The following is a 15,167-nucleotide window of genomic DNA, read 5'->3' on the forward strand; positions in this document are numbered from 1 at the left end:
AAATCTTATGAATACAAAAACTTACTTTTACTATAGTTTATATTTTCTGGTAAAATATTACAATGTATATGGGGATTTTAACTGATGCATAAAATGGTGATACATAAAATTTGTTCTTTTTCGCTAAAATACATAAAATTTGTTAAGGAAAAAGTAACTTTAATATCATCTGGAATTCCTTTAATTTATCAACCATTTTTTTCAATGCTCCGTCGTTTTAAAGTTGCAAGAAAAAAAAAGAGAATTCCGAGTATAAAACAAGTAAATGATTTTATCAAATCATTATCATATTCATAACATCGATAATTAGATATTAAGAGACCCAACTACAGAAACTTAGAGGAACAAGTCATAGGTATTTTACAAACAGACCCAGCGACAGAAATTAAAAAAAAAACAGATAATTAGATATTACGAGACCCAACGACAGAAATATAAATAGATATTAAGAAAGAGACAAAGCTAATTTTTCATTGCTCAGGAAAAACTTGGCATATCCTCCAATCGGTACAGCTATTGAGACACCATCGGGTGCCTCAGTCAGATCTGACCACCGTGCAACATAAACCGCACCTCCATTCCCAACATGTATTGTACCCCCATATGGAAATTCGAAATCCTCAGCAAGATGTTCGGGAGTAAAAATTCCGTGTCCATGGTGAACAACACTAGAGGGGGTCGTAACATGAACAACCCTTGAGGGTGTTCTCACAACTTTGTTGGGAAAGTTGAGAACAACCCCCACAATCCCTTCTGGCATATCGTCTACAATAAAATCAATTGACAAAACAATCAACAAAAATCTGAAAACAAATTAAAACAAAACAACAAAATCAACAAGATACTACCTGCACCCAAAAGAGGAGTCTCAGGCGAGATTGGGTAGTCAGACAGAATCTGACTGGATCCAAAATCGTACCGGGATAGGTCAGAAGGAAAGGTTCCAAGAGGAAAGTTGGCAAAATCTTGAACAGGTGGGGGAGAAAGAGAGCCAGAGGGAGTGGTTAGTGGATTGGGCGGTGTGGTAACTAGCTCGGGGGAGAGATTGGGAGATGGAGTAGGAGATCGTTCGGGGGAAAGGGTGGGAGATCGGGGATTGTTAACAAGATGGGGAGAAAACGAGCGAGAGCGAAATCTAGGGATACGTCTACGAAAAATCTCGGTAGGGGGTACTGGAGATGGAGTCGGTGAAGAGATGAGGAAAGGAGTCGGTGAAGGGATGAGGATAGGACTCGGTGAGGGAGTGGGGGAAGGAGTTGGTGAGGTGGTGGTGGGGAACGGAGTCGGTGAGGTGGTGGGGAACGGAGTCGGTGAGGTGTTGGTGACAGGACTCGGAGAGGGGGTGGGGAAAAGACTCGGTGATCGGGGAAAGGAGTCTGCAGGGAAAGGAGTCGGAATCAGAGATCCAGATGCAGCATTGCCGCGGCCTATCTTAGTCAAGCCACAAAACCCTAACCCACAAAACCTTTTTAAGAATTTCATTTTATTATAAATATGAAAGGAGTGAATGAAAAAGAGTGACTGCGACTACAGCTATTTATAAATAAAAAAATACGTGGCCACAAAGTAAATGGGCGCATAATAAAATATGGGCGCAATGTAACAGGGTGCAATATAACAAAGCCTAAAACCATTTATCAAAACCTAACTAATAGTTTATCAAAGCCCAACAAGTATTTTATCGAAGCCCAAAACCATTTATCAAAGCCCAATAAGTATTTTATCAAAGCCCAAAATCATTTAACAAAGCTCAACTAATTGTTTATCAAAGCCCACATTAGTAACAAGCCCAATGAAATCAGATCTGGGAAAAAAATATTGAGATTAGCATCATCGGAGGCGAGATGATGATAAACGACGGCAAAGTTATCTGCCTCCATAGATCCGTGTGATTAATCTCATGGGAGAAAAACGACGGGTCTATTGAGATAATCATCGCAGTTAATCATCATCAGATGCGACTCTAAAGAATAAGATATGAATATGTCTCCATAGATCTGCGAGATTAATCTCATGGGAGAACAAAAACGGTTCTATTGAGATAATCATCGCAGTTTATCATCATCAGAGGCGACTCTAAAGAACCGAAAGGCTAAATTCTAAGATATGAATATGCCTCCATAGATCCGCGTGATTAATCTCATGGGAGAACAACGACGGTTCTATTGAGATAATCATCGGAGGAGACTACAAAGAAGGGAAAGACTAAGTTTTTAGATGCGAATATGCTTCTATAGATCCGCGTGATTAATCTCATGGAAGAGAGATAATCATCGCAGTCAGAGAGATGCGAAGTTGTGAGTTTAACTAGTTCTGTCGGAAACGACAAGTAAACGTATTTATAGACAAACCCTAGATCTTGCTCTGGGTCAAATGGGCTTTATTTGGGGTTGAATAATGTTCAGACCAGTTCATAATTTTCTTTGTATACAGCCCAGCTATTAGAACCAACTGTTTTATCTTTTAATTCGACTGCACCGGTTCGGCCCATTATTTGTTGATGATTATTTTCTGTTTTTATTTCTCTCTCCATGTTTAATAATTGAACTGTCAAGACTAGAGATGATAAACTGCGTCTTCTTGTGGTTGGTCTCTCAGAAACAACCGTCTACGGTCTACCAATTAATTAATGACAATAACTTATGATTTTTCCTAGCTACAAACTGATGCGTTAACTGTTGGAATGAGATACCAATTGCTCTGTAAGCAAAATAATACCACTTGACAAGCCCAAACTAACTCAGTTATAGGTAGCTTGAAAATGGTTGACCAAAAAACAGATTTGAAGACAGCGGTTAGATGGTTAAGGTGAAAAATCAAGTGGAGATGCAAGTTAGGGTTGCAAGAGGAGGATCCGTTCAGCCAATGTTTTTTTGTGTGATCAATAAAAATCATCAAGGTTTCATATACAGTACTATCCACGAATTAGCGATCATTAAGGTCCAATGACCAAATATTTCTTTTAAGCCAAGGCAAATTGTCTCTCTTACCTTTATGTTTCCAATAAAGGTATTGTTATTGTCCAATTCCATCTCACACGTCAGAAAATTAACAATTATAGAAAAGCTGTTTAGTTACATATTCTGAATGTGACCTATCATTCTGTCAAGTGTCTTGTTTATTGTTTCACCCAGACCCATTAATATCTCAACCTGCAAAAAAAAACTCTCACATATCTGAGTGTGTTCATGATTGAGCAAAGAGTTATGAGGTAAAGAAAAAAGAAGACAAGTGGGTGGAGCAGCTTGGCGGATACTGTGTCAAGCGAATCAGCCCCAGTATCCTCGGAGAGTCTCCGATACTTTCTTCACTGTCTCTTGCTTGACCTTGAACCACATACATACCTCACGTTACATTATCAAGTCTCTGTAACGCAAAGATCAAAACAGGCCCAAGAACTCAATGAAAAACGGTGTTCCAAAATAAACGTACTGCACAAGATATCTGCAAGGCGAGCCAGGGATTGAATCGTAAGCTAGATATTTACGATTCAAGTCACTGACAGATTTTCAAATGCAAGTGTATCTGATGATCATAGTATCATAAAACAGAGACAGGGTTGGTGAAGACAAGTTACAATGATAAAAAGCTGTTTCTTGTTAGCTACTTTCTACTACTTAGCTACCTAGCTTTATAGCCTTAGACTTGAGACAGAGAGCACTAGAATCTGCCAAAGCCTGATGGTGGATTGGAGCACGGTCTAATCACTGGTCTTGGATCCACCCTTGGACGTTTGGAACCAGCGTGGTGTGAATGTTGTTGACCTTGCAACAACGCAGTTGAAGAACCACCAGCTTGATACGGTTCCGTACCAAAGCTTGTTGGAAGGCTAGGGTTTGAGCCACGAGTGGCAGTGCATGAGCTTTGAATGGCTGTGTCTGAAGCCTGCATATGAGTTGATTGAACTGGAACAGATGATGCAGGAACCATGAATCTGAGGATAAGATCCGCAGGAATGTCAATTTCCAGCTTGAAGTCTTCAATGAGTTTCATTATGTCCATCATTGTAGCAGCATCTATGTTAGCTTCTTCAGCCTATAAGCCAACAACATAGGTTACCACTTTTAACAATATACAGTTTTCACAAAAAAAAAAGAAAAAAAAAAAATATATATATATATACAGTTTTCACAAGAAGAGATGGATATGAGCAAAAGCTATAACCTGTGATTCATATCTTGTATTTTCCTTGGCTGAGCGTCTGAGACTGATGATCTGTACCTTCAACAACTCCAGTGGAGAAAAGTTGTTCTTCACGTTGAAGGCGAACATTAACCGGATTGCCGGAATATATAAACCTTTGCCAAAGAGCTCCGTGACAAAATCTGCAGAGATTTTTTTTTTTTAAAAACAGAGTAACGCACACTAGTTAGAGTTCTTCTGTGTATAAAAAAAATGTTAAGAGCATAGAGAGAGAGTTGTAGCTAATTTGTTGTAGTAGAAGTAACACTTACTTGGGATGGCATGAGAGAGACCAAGAGATTCAAAAAGCTTTGGAGCGTGTCTGAAGTGAGCAACATCCGAGGCAAGCTGTAGAGTATGATCTTCTTGAGTTTGTTTCACCAATCCAAACGCCACAATGAACTGCAGATAAGCCCAAGCCTCGAGCTGTGACTTTTCAACACTACCTCCCATCATCTCCACCCATCGATGTTTCACTTTGGTTGCATCAGACTGTAGATCAGGATCAGTAGAGATACCAACACGTACCAACTCCTCCAAAAGGTGAACCAAAGGCATTAGCATAGGCTCTTTTAAACTCAACTCCCCTCTCTCGCTAGCATCCGTGAGTGCTTGCTCGACAGAAGTTAGAACAAACTTGCCTGGGTCTTTAAGCATTCGAAGTTCAGTAAAGACTTCATCCAGCGATAAAGAAGTTGAGTCCTCTATGTCCCTGAGAGGAGCATCTTCATTAGGCAAATGAGATGATGTTATGTCTTGTTGAACATCCAGGGAGCAGCGAGAAGCCACACTATTGCTGATTGGTTCTTCAAGCTTAACATCCAGTGATAGCACACTGTTGACTGCAAAGAAATAAAAAAAAAAACTTCAATAAGCATCACAAGACTAAAACAGAGCTCTAGTTTTATTTTTTTCAAAGGTCAAAAAGAATCAGATATCTAAGATTATATGGGATCAAGGTTCTACAGAATAAGATGAAGACAACACACAGAAAACTGAAAATGCATATCTTTATGTTACTAGAGAGACAATTGTACCAGGTGGTAGAGCAGGCGCAATCCTAGCTGAAGCAAGTTGTTCATTGTGTTTCTCAATCAACAACTTGAGTGATTCACATTGTGCACTTCTTTCCTCAATTAGCTTTTGAATCTTCTCCAACTCCTTGTCTTTTGTCTCCATTCGTTGGCAAGCCTCCTTCATGTCGTTATTCACGGACATGACCGTCCGTTCCCTCAACTCAATTTTCTGACTAAGCACTTCCAACTTTTTCTCTTTGGAGAGGAGTTCAGATGACCGTGTCTCAAACATCTTCTCACATTCCGCAATCCTGTCTTGAACCAACATGAGATCTTTTGATTTCCTCTCAGCTTCCTCATCCAACTTCCTCAGACTCTCCATCTCTGCGCTGACCTGAGCATGATATCTCTCCAGCTCAGTCTTAATATGTCCTAACTGTTCATCTTTAGAATCAATCTCAAGCTGAGTCTGTCTCCACGTTTCCACCATCTCACTAAGCTCTCTTTCTTTTAATATTTTCTCTTCCTCACACTCTTCCACAGATACCCTGAGCTCAGACAGTCTCGCTTCCTCTACATTGGACTCACCTCGAGAAACCTCCACCTGGTTCCTACTGAAGTTTAGTTCTTTCCTCTTTGCATCAACTTCCACCTCTAAATCAACAAGCTGAGCTTCAGCTTCTTCAACCTTTTTAGCTCTTTCCTCAAGTGCAAAGCTTTTATCTTTCAATTCCACCTCTTTAGATTGTAAGTCTTTTAAGCAGTCTTGCATCTTTTGCTTGACAGAGTTAAGCTCAGTAATAAGATCAGTAAGTGAGCTTTGAACCTGATCACGGTGCTTCATCTTAGCCTTCAACTCACCTGAGCATTCCATAACCCTCTTGTCGATTGAACAAACCTCTTCTTGTTTCAACTTGAGCTGTCCCATAAGTTCCTCGCTGGAGCTATTCAAATTTTGCATTTTCTTCTCTCCTTCCTCAACTTGTTTATTTCTCTCAGTGAGTATTGATTCTACAGACTTCAACTCCTTCTCTTTGACATCCAGATCTTCCAGACACTCTCTATATCTATCCTTCACAGAGCTAAGGTCTTTTTCCTTTGACTCATACTTATCAATGCATCTTTTTAGATGTTCTCTAGTCAAATCCAGTTTCTTCTCTGTCGCATCCAGTTCGTTCTCTGCTGAATCTTGTTTCTCAGAGAGCTTCTGGATAAAAACGTCAGCTCTTTCCAGTGTCTTTTCTTTAAAGACAATCTCCAAGGATAACTTACGAATATCATCTGTTATCCCATCACGTTGCTTCACCATAGAAACAAGTTCTTCACTGTGTTCCTCAATCAGCGTTTTAACATTCTCCAACTCCTTGGCTTTTGATTCCAACCGTTGGCAAGTCTTCTTCATGTCATTATCTAGGGACATGACCTTCTGTTCTTTCAAGCCAATGTCCATCCTAAGTGCTTCCAACTCTTTCTCTTTAGAGACAAGTTCAGACGACTGTGTCTCAAGCAGCTTCTGTTTGGAATCTAGTTGTTTTATCACTGATTCAAGCTGCGTCCCACTGTCCGCAATTTTATCAAGGACCGCTGTAAGATCCTTCTTCTTTCTTGATATCTCCTCTTCCAGTTCTCTACTGTGAGATCGCGTCCTTTCCCAATGATCCTTCTCTGTGATGACCTTTACGCGATGCCTTGCAAGTTCAGCTTCAATCTGTCCTAATTGTTCTCGCTTGCATTCAAGCTCGTCCTGAGTCTTACACAGCTCTGAGGAGCTTGCCTCCAACAGCTTCTCACATTCCGCAAGCTTGTTCTGAACCAATGTGAGATCTTTTGTCTTCCTCTCAACTTCCTCATCCAACTGTCTACTGTGTGTTTGAGTTCTACTCAAAACCTCCATTTCTGCGCTGACATCATCACGGCATTTCTCAAGATCAGTCTCCATTTTTGCTAGCTCTTCACCTTTCAGACCAAGCTCAACGTGAGTTTTTCTCCACGATTCCACCATCTCACTAAGCTCACTTGCCTTTAACACTTGCTCTGCCTCACACTCTTCCACCAATGCCCTAAGCCGAGACAGTCTTACCTCCAACACCTTCTCACATTCCACAAGCTTGGTCTGAACCAACGTGAGATCTTTTGTCTTCCTCTCAACTTCCTCAACCAACTGTCTCATATGAGTTTGAGTTCCACACAAACTCTCCATCTCTGCGCTGGCCTTAACACGATGCCTCTCAAGATCAACTTCCATCTTCCCTAACTGTTCTTGCTTGCATTCAAGCTCACCCTGAGTCTTTATCAGTTCCGAGGAGCTTACCTCCAACAGCTTCTCACATTCCACAAGCTTGGTCTGAACCAACGTGAGATCTTTTGTCTTCCTCTCAACTTCCTCAACCAACTGTCTCATATGAGTTTGAGTTCCACGCAAACTCTCCATCTCTGCGCTAGCCTTAACACGATGCCTCTCAAGATCAACTTCCATCTTCCCTAACTGTTCTCGCTTGCATTCAAGCTCATCCTGAGTCTTAAACAGCTCTGAGGAGCTTGTCTCAATCAGCTTCTCACATTCCGCAAGCTTGTCCTGAACCAATGTGAGATCTTTCGTCTTCCTCTCAACTTCCTCATCCAACTGTCTCCTGTGTGTTTGAGTTCTACTCAAAACCTCCATCTCTGCGGTGACATCACCACGGCATTTCTCAAGATCAGTCTCCATCTTTGCTAGCTCTTCACTTTTCAAACCAAGCTCAGCATGAGTCTTTCTCCAAGATTCCACCATCTCACTAAGCTCACTTGCCTTTAACGTTCTCTCTGCCTCACACTTTTCCACCAATGTCCTAAGCTGAGACAGTCTCGATTTCTCTCCAATAGACTCGCCTAGAGAGATCTCCACCTGATTCCTAATAAAGTCAAGTTCTTTCTTCTTTGCTTCAACATCCATCCGAAATCCATCAGATTCCACCTCCAAATCACCAAGCTTAGCTTCAGCTTCCTCAACCACTTTAGCCCTTTCCTCAAGTGCAAAGCTTCGATCTTTCAACTCAACCTCCTTGGCCTCTAACTCCCTGAACCTCACCTTTAATTTACCTTGGACTGATTCCAAATACTCATTCATGGCTTTCTTCCACTGCAGATTGAAGACAAGTATGTCGGAAGCATGAGCGTCTAACTTGTCCACCGCGTTACGAAGACCCTCACCCCTCACTCTAAACTCGTTCAACACGTTTTCCTCCTTGATCTCCTCCATCGCCAACACTTTCTTCAAACCCACGGAAGAGTTTTCCAAAAATGGGGAAAAAACTAACTGGGAAGAGAACCGAACAAACCCTCCAAGCCAAATCTCAACCAAAGCCTCTAACTTGAGAAAGAGAGACACAGATGCACACAAACCCTAAAATGGCGCAAGCTCCCTACAAAACAGAGAAGGTTTAGTGAAAATGAGTTAAAAAGGAAACAACTTTAGTCGAAAGAAAAAACGAGCTTTGAAACAACAATGGGAAGAGAAATTGTATCAGACAGTCAAGCTTCTGAGAAGAGTGAAGAGAAAGGAGAGACCTTTTGTTAGATGTACGAAGACGACGACTAGAATCAACGAAGGTTGTGTCTTCTCTTCTTCCTTCTCTTACAAATTTTGACAGAGACAAAGAGTAATTATCTTCTCTTACACGTTCAGATTAATTTTTTTTTTTTAGTTATTAAAGAAAGTGTAAAAAGTGTGTATGTGTACGCGCTAAACCGAGAAGTCTCTGCTTTTATTCATCGGTTCGATTTCTACTAAACCAAATTGACAAAGAATCACACTTTATACATCGACTAAACCGGCAGCATTTATTTCTATTTGGGTTTTCCTATTAGTAATAATGTTATAGTGAGCGAGAGAATACTAATGTCCCAATTAATAATGTGGTATGTTATGTCATCATGTTCACTTTACACAACCTCGAAAATTGTTGAGAATTTCTATCTTGTATCGATGAACATCATTTTCTTTAAGAATTGGCTTTTTTCCTGAATTTCTTCCCTATTTCCTATGTTTAATGATTAAATGACAATATATATATATATTGAATACGGTTTTAAGAAGAAAAAAATGAGAGTAATCATAGGAATGCAGGGTTTTTTTGGTCAAAGAATATAGCAATGCAATGTTATAAACCTCTTATATACAGAAAACATACATGAAAGTTTTAAATCAGTGATTTAGTTATGAAAGTCCGCTTAATTAGCCTCAAGTTTAACTAAACATTTATTAAAGTTCTTCATCATTTTAGGAACAGATTGATTATCATTTATGCAAATTATTGAAAATTAATTTACAAAAGTTTGATTTAGTCATAAAAGTACACTTGATTAACCTCAGTTTGACTATATATAACGTTCTTCATCATTTTAGGAAATCTAATTTATTATCATTTATGCAAATTATTGAAAATTATTTTACAAAAAATTATCATATTGCAAATAGAACAACTTATTTTAAATTTATAAGATAGTAGAATATATGTTTGTTATAAATTCCTTCATATAACGGTTTTCATATTACAACATAATAAACAAGGTGGTAAAAATCAATAATCTATTTTATATTGAAAAATGCATAGCTTTAGTGCGGCCACGACCAAACACCGGCATCAAAAGATTTCAGAGACGAACAAAAAGAATTATCAACAAGAGGAGCTAATAAGGTTCGATGATATGTAGCAGCAAATAGAATGTTAGGCCGAATAATACAAAGCCCATGTTGAAGTGGACATATATTAATGTCGCATGATATGTCTATCTTTTCCCCACATTATTGTCTAAATGAGTTTTTTTGTACGTGTATGTATGAATTTATCTTTCCTCACGTTTTGACATTTATGTCTTATAGCATATGGTTCCAAACTTCGAATGTTCCCATATCTTAGCAACATTATAGGTAGGCTCCATACTCTATTGCTTTCTCCTCCAAAGCGCTTCATCAAATTCATAGCTTTTTTAACAAAAAAATATTAACTTGTATTATAAATTTTCTGAAAGAATACTTTGCTACAACGGATATATGTTTCAAAAGTAAATTACAGAAAACCTTTTATTTTATTTTCTAAAAGAGATTTTATAAAATTAAGAACGAGTAAAACTCTTTGGCTCCTGTCAGAATGTGACAAACCATTTATACATAGAAACTGGAAAATTCCAAGAGGCGTCTGGAGCCTGCTTTGGACATATCACTTGCATGTATTTGACTTAGTTGGCTTTTAAGTCAAATTTTTTTTTTTTTTGCTTAATAATTCTCCTTTGAATAAGTTTTCTTTAGCAGTATAGCTCATGCATAGTCACATGTCTAGCCAAGCCTCAAGTACCATTTCTATTAAATTGTTATCATACTAAATAAATTCAAAAAATAGAATAAAAACACCTTGAATAAAATGTGGCGTGTAGACACGGAAAAAATACCATTTACATATAAAATCACTGCCACTGGCACACGAGGTAACCTAAGTAGTCATTAGTCAAATCCTAATTTTTCATTGCTTTGTGTCTAGAATAGAGTGTAACATCATTGAGATCGATTAATTTTGTTAAGGTATCTTATTAGAAAATGCTATAGCATATATAGTATAAAGGGGAGAGGAAAACTGATCATATAGTAGTATATATACTACCTCTAAACAAAACCATGGTTACCAAAACAAAAACAAAACCATACTAGTGTAGATATCAGAATGTACTAGAACAGAGTTATGGCATCTTGTATCTGCAACCATAATGGTCTGATTAAACCTCATTGTTTCACCCAGACCTATTACTATCTCAACCAGCAAAAAAAAAAGCTCTCACGGATCAGACAATTGCTTCTTCACAATGTTGGATACTTACTCCACTCTCTTGCTCAACCTTGAACCACACAAATACCTCCACGTCACGTTAGCCAGTCTCTGTACCACAGATAATCAAAACAGGCTCAAGAACTCAGTGAAAAAGTGGAGTTCAAAATCAAACGTACTGCACAAGATATCGCAAGGCGAGCAGGGATTGAATCACAAGCTATATTTTTATGATTCAAGTCACTGACAGATTTCAAATGCAAGTGTGTCTGATGATCATAGACAGTATCAGAAAACAGAGGCAGCATTGTGAAGACAAGACAAGTTGCAAAGCAAAGCTATAAGAAGAACGAAGAGATGCACCGAGACAGAGGAGCTTATATTACTGAATTAGTTTTTATCTGATTAGTCAAAGTTTGATTGTCACTGTTAATCACTTTTCAGTTAAAGAAACAACATGCCCCCGCTTATCCGTATCTGAAACAAAAGGATCCTCTCTGTATGTTTTTTTCTTTGCCAAAGAGAGACCATGGAGCTACAAAAACAACACCCTTAAACCTATCAAGACCAAATGATAAAAGCTGTTTCTTCTTACTTACTTCCTACTACTTAGCTACCTAGCTTTAAGCCTTAGACAGAGCACTAGAATCTGCTAGAGCCGGGTGGTGGACTGAAGCAAGGTCTAATCACCGGTCTAGTACCCTCAGGATCCAACACGCTTGGACGTTTAGAACCAACGTGGTGTGAATGTTGTTGACCTGGCAACAACGCAGCTGAAGAAGTACCAGCTTGATACGGTTCCGGACCAAAGCTTGTTGGAAGACTAGGGTTTGAGCCATGAGTGGCAATGCATGAGCTTTGAATGACTGTGTCTGAAGCCTGCATACGGGTTGATTGAACTGGAACAGATGATGTAGGAACAATGAATTTGAGGATAAGATCAGCAGGAATGTCAATTTCCAGCTTCAAGTCCTCAATGAGTTCCATCATCTCCCTCAGTGTAGCTTCAGCCTATAAGCCACAACATAGGTTACAAAGTGAGGACAATATACAGTTTGATGACAAGAAGAGATGGATCGAAGCAAGCTATAACCTGTGATTCATATCTTGTATTTTCTTTGGCTGAGCGTCTGAGATTGATGATCTGTTCCTTCAACAACTCCAGTGGAGAAAAGTTGTTCTCCACGTTGAAGTAAAACATAAACCGGATTGCAGGAATATATAAACCTTTTTTAAGGAGCTCTTTGACAAAATCTGCAGAGAGAGAAAGAGTAACAAAATGTTGAGAGCAGAGAGAGAGTTAAAAGAAAAAAAAAACACAAAGGCAACAAATGTGTTGTAGAAAGTACAACAACGTACCGGGGATGGCATGAGCGAGACCAAGAGATTCAAAGAGCTTTGGAGCGTGTCTGAAGTGAGCAACATGCGACGCAAACTGTAGAGTTTCATCTTGTTGAGTTTGTTTCAACACCAATCCAAACGCCACGATGAACTGCAGAAAAGCCCAGACCTCGAGTTGTGACTTTTTAACACCAGCACCCATCATCCCACCCCATTGATGTGCCACTCTTGTTGCATCAGACTGTAGATCAGGATCAGTAGAGATACCAACACGTCCCAGCTCCTCCAAAAGGGGAACCAAAGTCATAAGTGTACGCTCTTCTAGACTCGATACGCCTCTCTGGTGAGCATTCATGAGTGCATCCTCGACAGAAGTTACAACAAACCTGCCTGGATCTTCATTCGACGGAAAAGAAGTTGAGCCCTCAAAGTCCCTAAGAGAGTCTTCATTAGGCAAATGAGATGATGCTATGCTAATGCTTTGTTGGACATCCGAGGAGCAGGGATCACTACAATTGATGACTGCCAAAAAAAAATTAATAAGCATCACAAGATTAAAAAAATAGAGCTTGACAGTGTTTTGCTTGTAGCAGATATAATGATTAAACGTTACTAAGAAAAAACATACCAGGTGGTGCTAGAGCTGATAGTCCAAGAGCCTTGCATAGACTTGGACCATATTTGCGAAGAAAGGCAACATCAAAAAGACTCTGGACTTGGTTAGTATCAGAAGTGTATGCCAAACTGAATGCAGCAAGAAAGTGTAGGAACTCCAACACCTCTATTGGATTCTCTGCCTTAACCAGACTTGTGTTCTTCCATTCAGTAGCAAACCTGATAGCTTCTGCTTGTACTTCAGTTGTTGGTTTTGGTGACATATCCATCAAGCATTCAAGCAAGAAGATACTACTCCTTTGAACACTCTTTGGATCAAGATTTTGAACTGCCGTCCTTAGGTGAGCAGAGTAGAGCCCAATTACTGTATCTAACACAAGCTTTGCCGGGTCATAAGATCTTCTAAGAGAAGACAGAACATCAATATGAAGCTGATCAAGTTTCTTCAGATGCCCACGTAAGAGTAACTGCAACGTTTTCTCATCAAATACTCTAGCGTCACGTACCAAGTCAACGTGTTGATCCGAGTTAAGTTGTTGTTGACAGAAACTGCACAAGTCCTTTGCTTTCATCTGAGTTTTTTTAGAGGATTTTGAAAGCTCTTTTCTCGAGCTTACAGATTTTGCCAACTTCAATTCCTGATCCTTCTTATTAATCATTTCCTCCCTAGCACCAAGCTCTTTCTCTTTTAGTTCAAGTCGTTGCTCACGTTCCATCAATGATGCTCTTACCCTGGCTTGCTCCTCCTCTTTAAATTGGAAGTCTTTCAAGCCGTCTTCAATCTTTTCCTTGACTGAGTCAAGTTCCTCGTTGGAGTTACGGATAGCTTCCGTTATCTCATCTCGTTGCTTCACTTTAGAAGCAAGTTCTTCATTGCGTTCCTGAATCAACACCTCCAGTGACTCACAATGTGCTTTCCTTTCCTTAATTAGCTTTTGGACATCCTTCAACTCCTTGTCTTTTGTCTCCATCCGTTGGCAAGCCTCCTTCATGTCGCTATTCACGGACATGACCGTCTGTTCCCTCAAGTCAATTTTCTGACTAATCACTTCCAACTCTTCCTCTTTGGAGACAAGCTCAGATGACAGCGTCTCAAACATCTTCTCACACTCCCCAATCTTGTCTTGAACCAATGTGAGATCTTTTAGCTTCCTCTCAGATTCCTCATCCAACTTCCTCAGACTCTCCATCTCTGCGCTGACCTGAGCATGATATCTCTCAAGCTCAGTCTCCATCTGTCCCAACTCTTCATCTTTAGAATCAATCTCAACCTGAGTCTGTCTCAACGTCTCCACCATCTCACTTAGCTCCCTTTCTTTTAATATCTTCTCTGCCGCACACTCTTCCACCAATCTCCTTAGCTCAGATAGTCTCATTTCCTCTGCATTAGACTCGGCTAGAAAAATCTCCACCTGATTCTTAATAAAGTTTAGCTCTTTCCTCTTTGCTTCAACTTCCACCTCCAAATCAACAAGCCGACCTTCGGCTTCTTCAACCTTCTTAGCTCTTTCCTCAAGTGCAAAGCTTTTATCTTTCAACTCCACCTCCTTGAAATCTAACTCCCTGATCCTCTCCCCTACTCTTTTAGAGGCGTAACCGTAAACTTCATCCAACTCTTTACGCAGACCCTCGCCTCTCACCATACAGAGATTCAGCTCGTTTTTCAGCTTGCTTTCCTCCTCCATCTCGCCTACCATTTCTTCACCTCCACGGAAGAAGTTTCTAAAAACGGTAAAAAAAAAAAAATCTAAAACCCTAAAAACGAATGTAGAACAAACAATTAGAAGTGAAGCGACTGAGAAAAGTAAAAAAGAAAGAACCTTTTGGTCTGTAAGGACGACGACTACGAGCATCAACGACCGGGTCTCTTCCTCTTCCTTCTTTTACAGGTTTTAACAGAGACCGTCCTTTTAATCTTTGAGAAAGAGAGAGACAACAAGTAAGTGTGTCTGTGTGTGGCACTAAACCGAATAAACTAAACCGGCATCGGTTAATTCTATTTGTGTTTTTTGGCTAGATAATTGATACTTCTGACCAGATGTTTGTGAACGTAAACCAATAATATATTAATTAATTTATTAAAATAACACATTAATTAATTATCTGACAAGTCATATGGGCTACATAATAATCATATGACATGCAGGCGTTCTTATCTCAAATGTCAATTCAATCTTCTGGTATAAATCTTTTCTTTGTTACAAACCCAAAAACT

At 39.5% G+C, this 15,167-nt stretch overlaps 3 protein-coding genes across 3 annotated transcripts; all 3 read right to left on the reverse strand.

Moving 5' to 3' along the window:
• Nucleotides 1–253: 253 nt before the first annotated feature.
• Nucleotides 254–2,296, reverse strand: LOC108828692 (anther-specific proline-rich protein APG-like). The gene is made up of 2 exons (XM_018602451.2): nucleotides 849–2,296; nucleotides 254–765 (listed from the first exon to the last, which is right to left on the reverse strand). The coding sequence occupies exons 1-2, from the start codon at nucleotides 1,480–1,482 to the stop codon at nucleotides 446–448; spliced, it is 954 nt and encodes a 317-aa protein (XP_018457953.1). The 5' UTR covers nucleotides 1,483–2,296; the 3' UTR covers nucleotides 254–445.
• Nucleotides 2,297–3,660: 1,364 nt separating this feature from the next.
• LOC108825227 (uncharacterized) lies at nucleotides 3,661–8,716 on the reverse strand. Its single transcript, XM_018598547.2, has 4 exons — nucleotides 5,220–8,716; nucleotides 4,455–5,024; nucleotides 4,222–4,325; nucleotides 3,661–4,035 (listed from the first exon to the last, which is right to left on the reverse strand). Exons 1-4 carry the CDS (start codon nucleotides 8,434–8,436, stop codon nucleotides 3,661–3,663), a joined length of 4,266 nt encoding a protein of 1,421 aa, XP_018454049.1. The 5' UTR covers nucleotides 8,437–8,716.
• Nucleotides 8,717–11,340: 2,624 nt separating this feature from the next.
• LOC108828112 (uncharacterized) lies at nucleotides 11,341–14,904 on the reverse strand. Its single transcript, XM_018601683.2, has 5 exons — nucleotides 14,773–14,904; nucleotides 12,966–14,674; nucleotides 12,356–12,859; nucleotides 12,090–12,250; nucleotides 11,341–12,007 (listed from the first exon to the last, which is right to left on the reverse strand). The coding sequence occupies exons 2-5, from the start codon at nucleotides 14,647–14,649 to the stop codon at nucleotides 11,639–11,641; spliced, it is 2,718 nt and encodes a 905-aa protein (XP_018457185.1). The 5' UTR covers nucleotides 14,650–14,674; nucleotides 14,773–14,904; the 3' UTR covers nucleotides 11,341–11,638.
• Nucleotides 14,905–15,167: the final 263 nt, after the last annotated feature.

Source organism: Raphanus sativus, chromosome 9 (genome assembly GCF_000801105.2).
Source record: "Raphanus sativus cultivar WK10039 chromosome 9, ASM80110v3, whole genome shotgun sequence".
NCBI lineage: Eukaryota > Viridiplantae > Streptophyta > Magnoliopsida > Brassicales > Brassicaceae > Raphanus > Raphanus sativus.

What these genes read in the sequence shown, in the direction of transcription:
- LOC108828692 (XM_018602451.2), bottom strand. Translation starts at nt 1,482, where the DNA reads ATGAAATTCTTAAAAAGGTTTTGTGGGTTAGGGTTTTGTGGCTTGACT. An exon ending in GACTCCTCTTTTGGGTGCAG is followed by an intron (nt 766 to 848) that starts GTAGTATCTTGT and finishes ATTTTATTGTAG; the next exon opens with ACGATATGCCAGAAGGGATT.
- LOC108825227 (XM_018598547.2), bottom strand. Translation starts at nt 8,436, where the DNA reads ATGGAGGAGATCAAGGAGGAAAACGTGTTGAACGAGTTTAGAGTGAGG. An exon ending in TCTCTCTCATGCCATCCCAA is followed by an intron (nt 4,326 to 4,454) that starts GTAAGTGTTACT and finishes AAATCTCTGCAG; the next exon opens with ATTTTGTCACGGAGCTCTTT. An exon ending in CTCCACTGGAGTTGTTGAAG is followed by an intron (nt 4,036 to 4,221) that starts GTACAGATCATC and finishes GTTGGCTTATAG; the next exon opens with GCTGAAGAAGCTAACATAGA.
- LOC108828112 (XM_018601683.2), bottom strand. Translation starts at nt 14,649, where the DNA reads ATGGTAGGCGAGATGGAGGAGGAAAGCAAGCTGAAAAACGAGCTGAAT. An exon ending in TCTCGCTCATGCCATCCCCG is followed by an intron (nt 12,251 to 12,355) that starts GTACGTTGTTGT and finishes CTCTCTCTGCAG; the next exon opens with ATTTTGTCAAAGAGCTCCTT. An exon ending in ATACAAGATATGAATCACAG is followed by an intron (nt 12,008 to 12,089) that starts GTTATAGCTTGC and finishes TGTGGCTTATAG; the next exon opens with GCTGAAGCTACACTGAGGGA.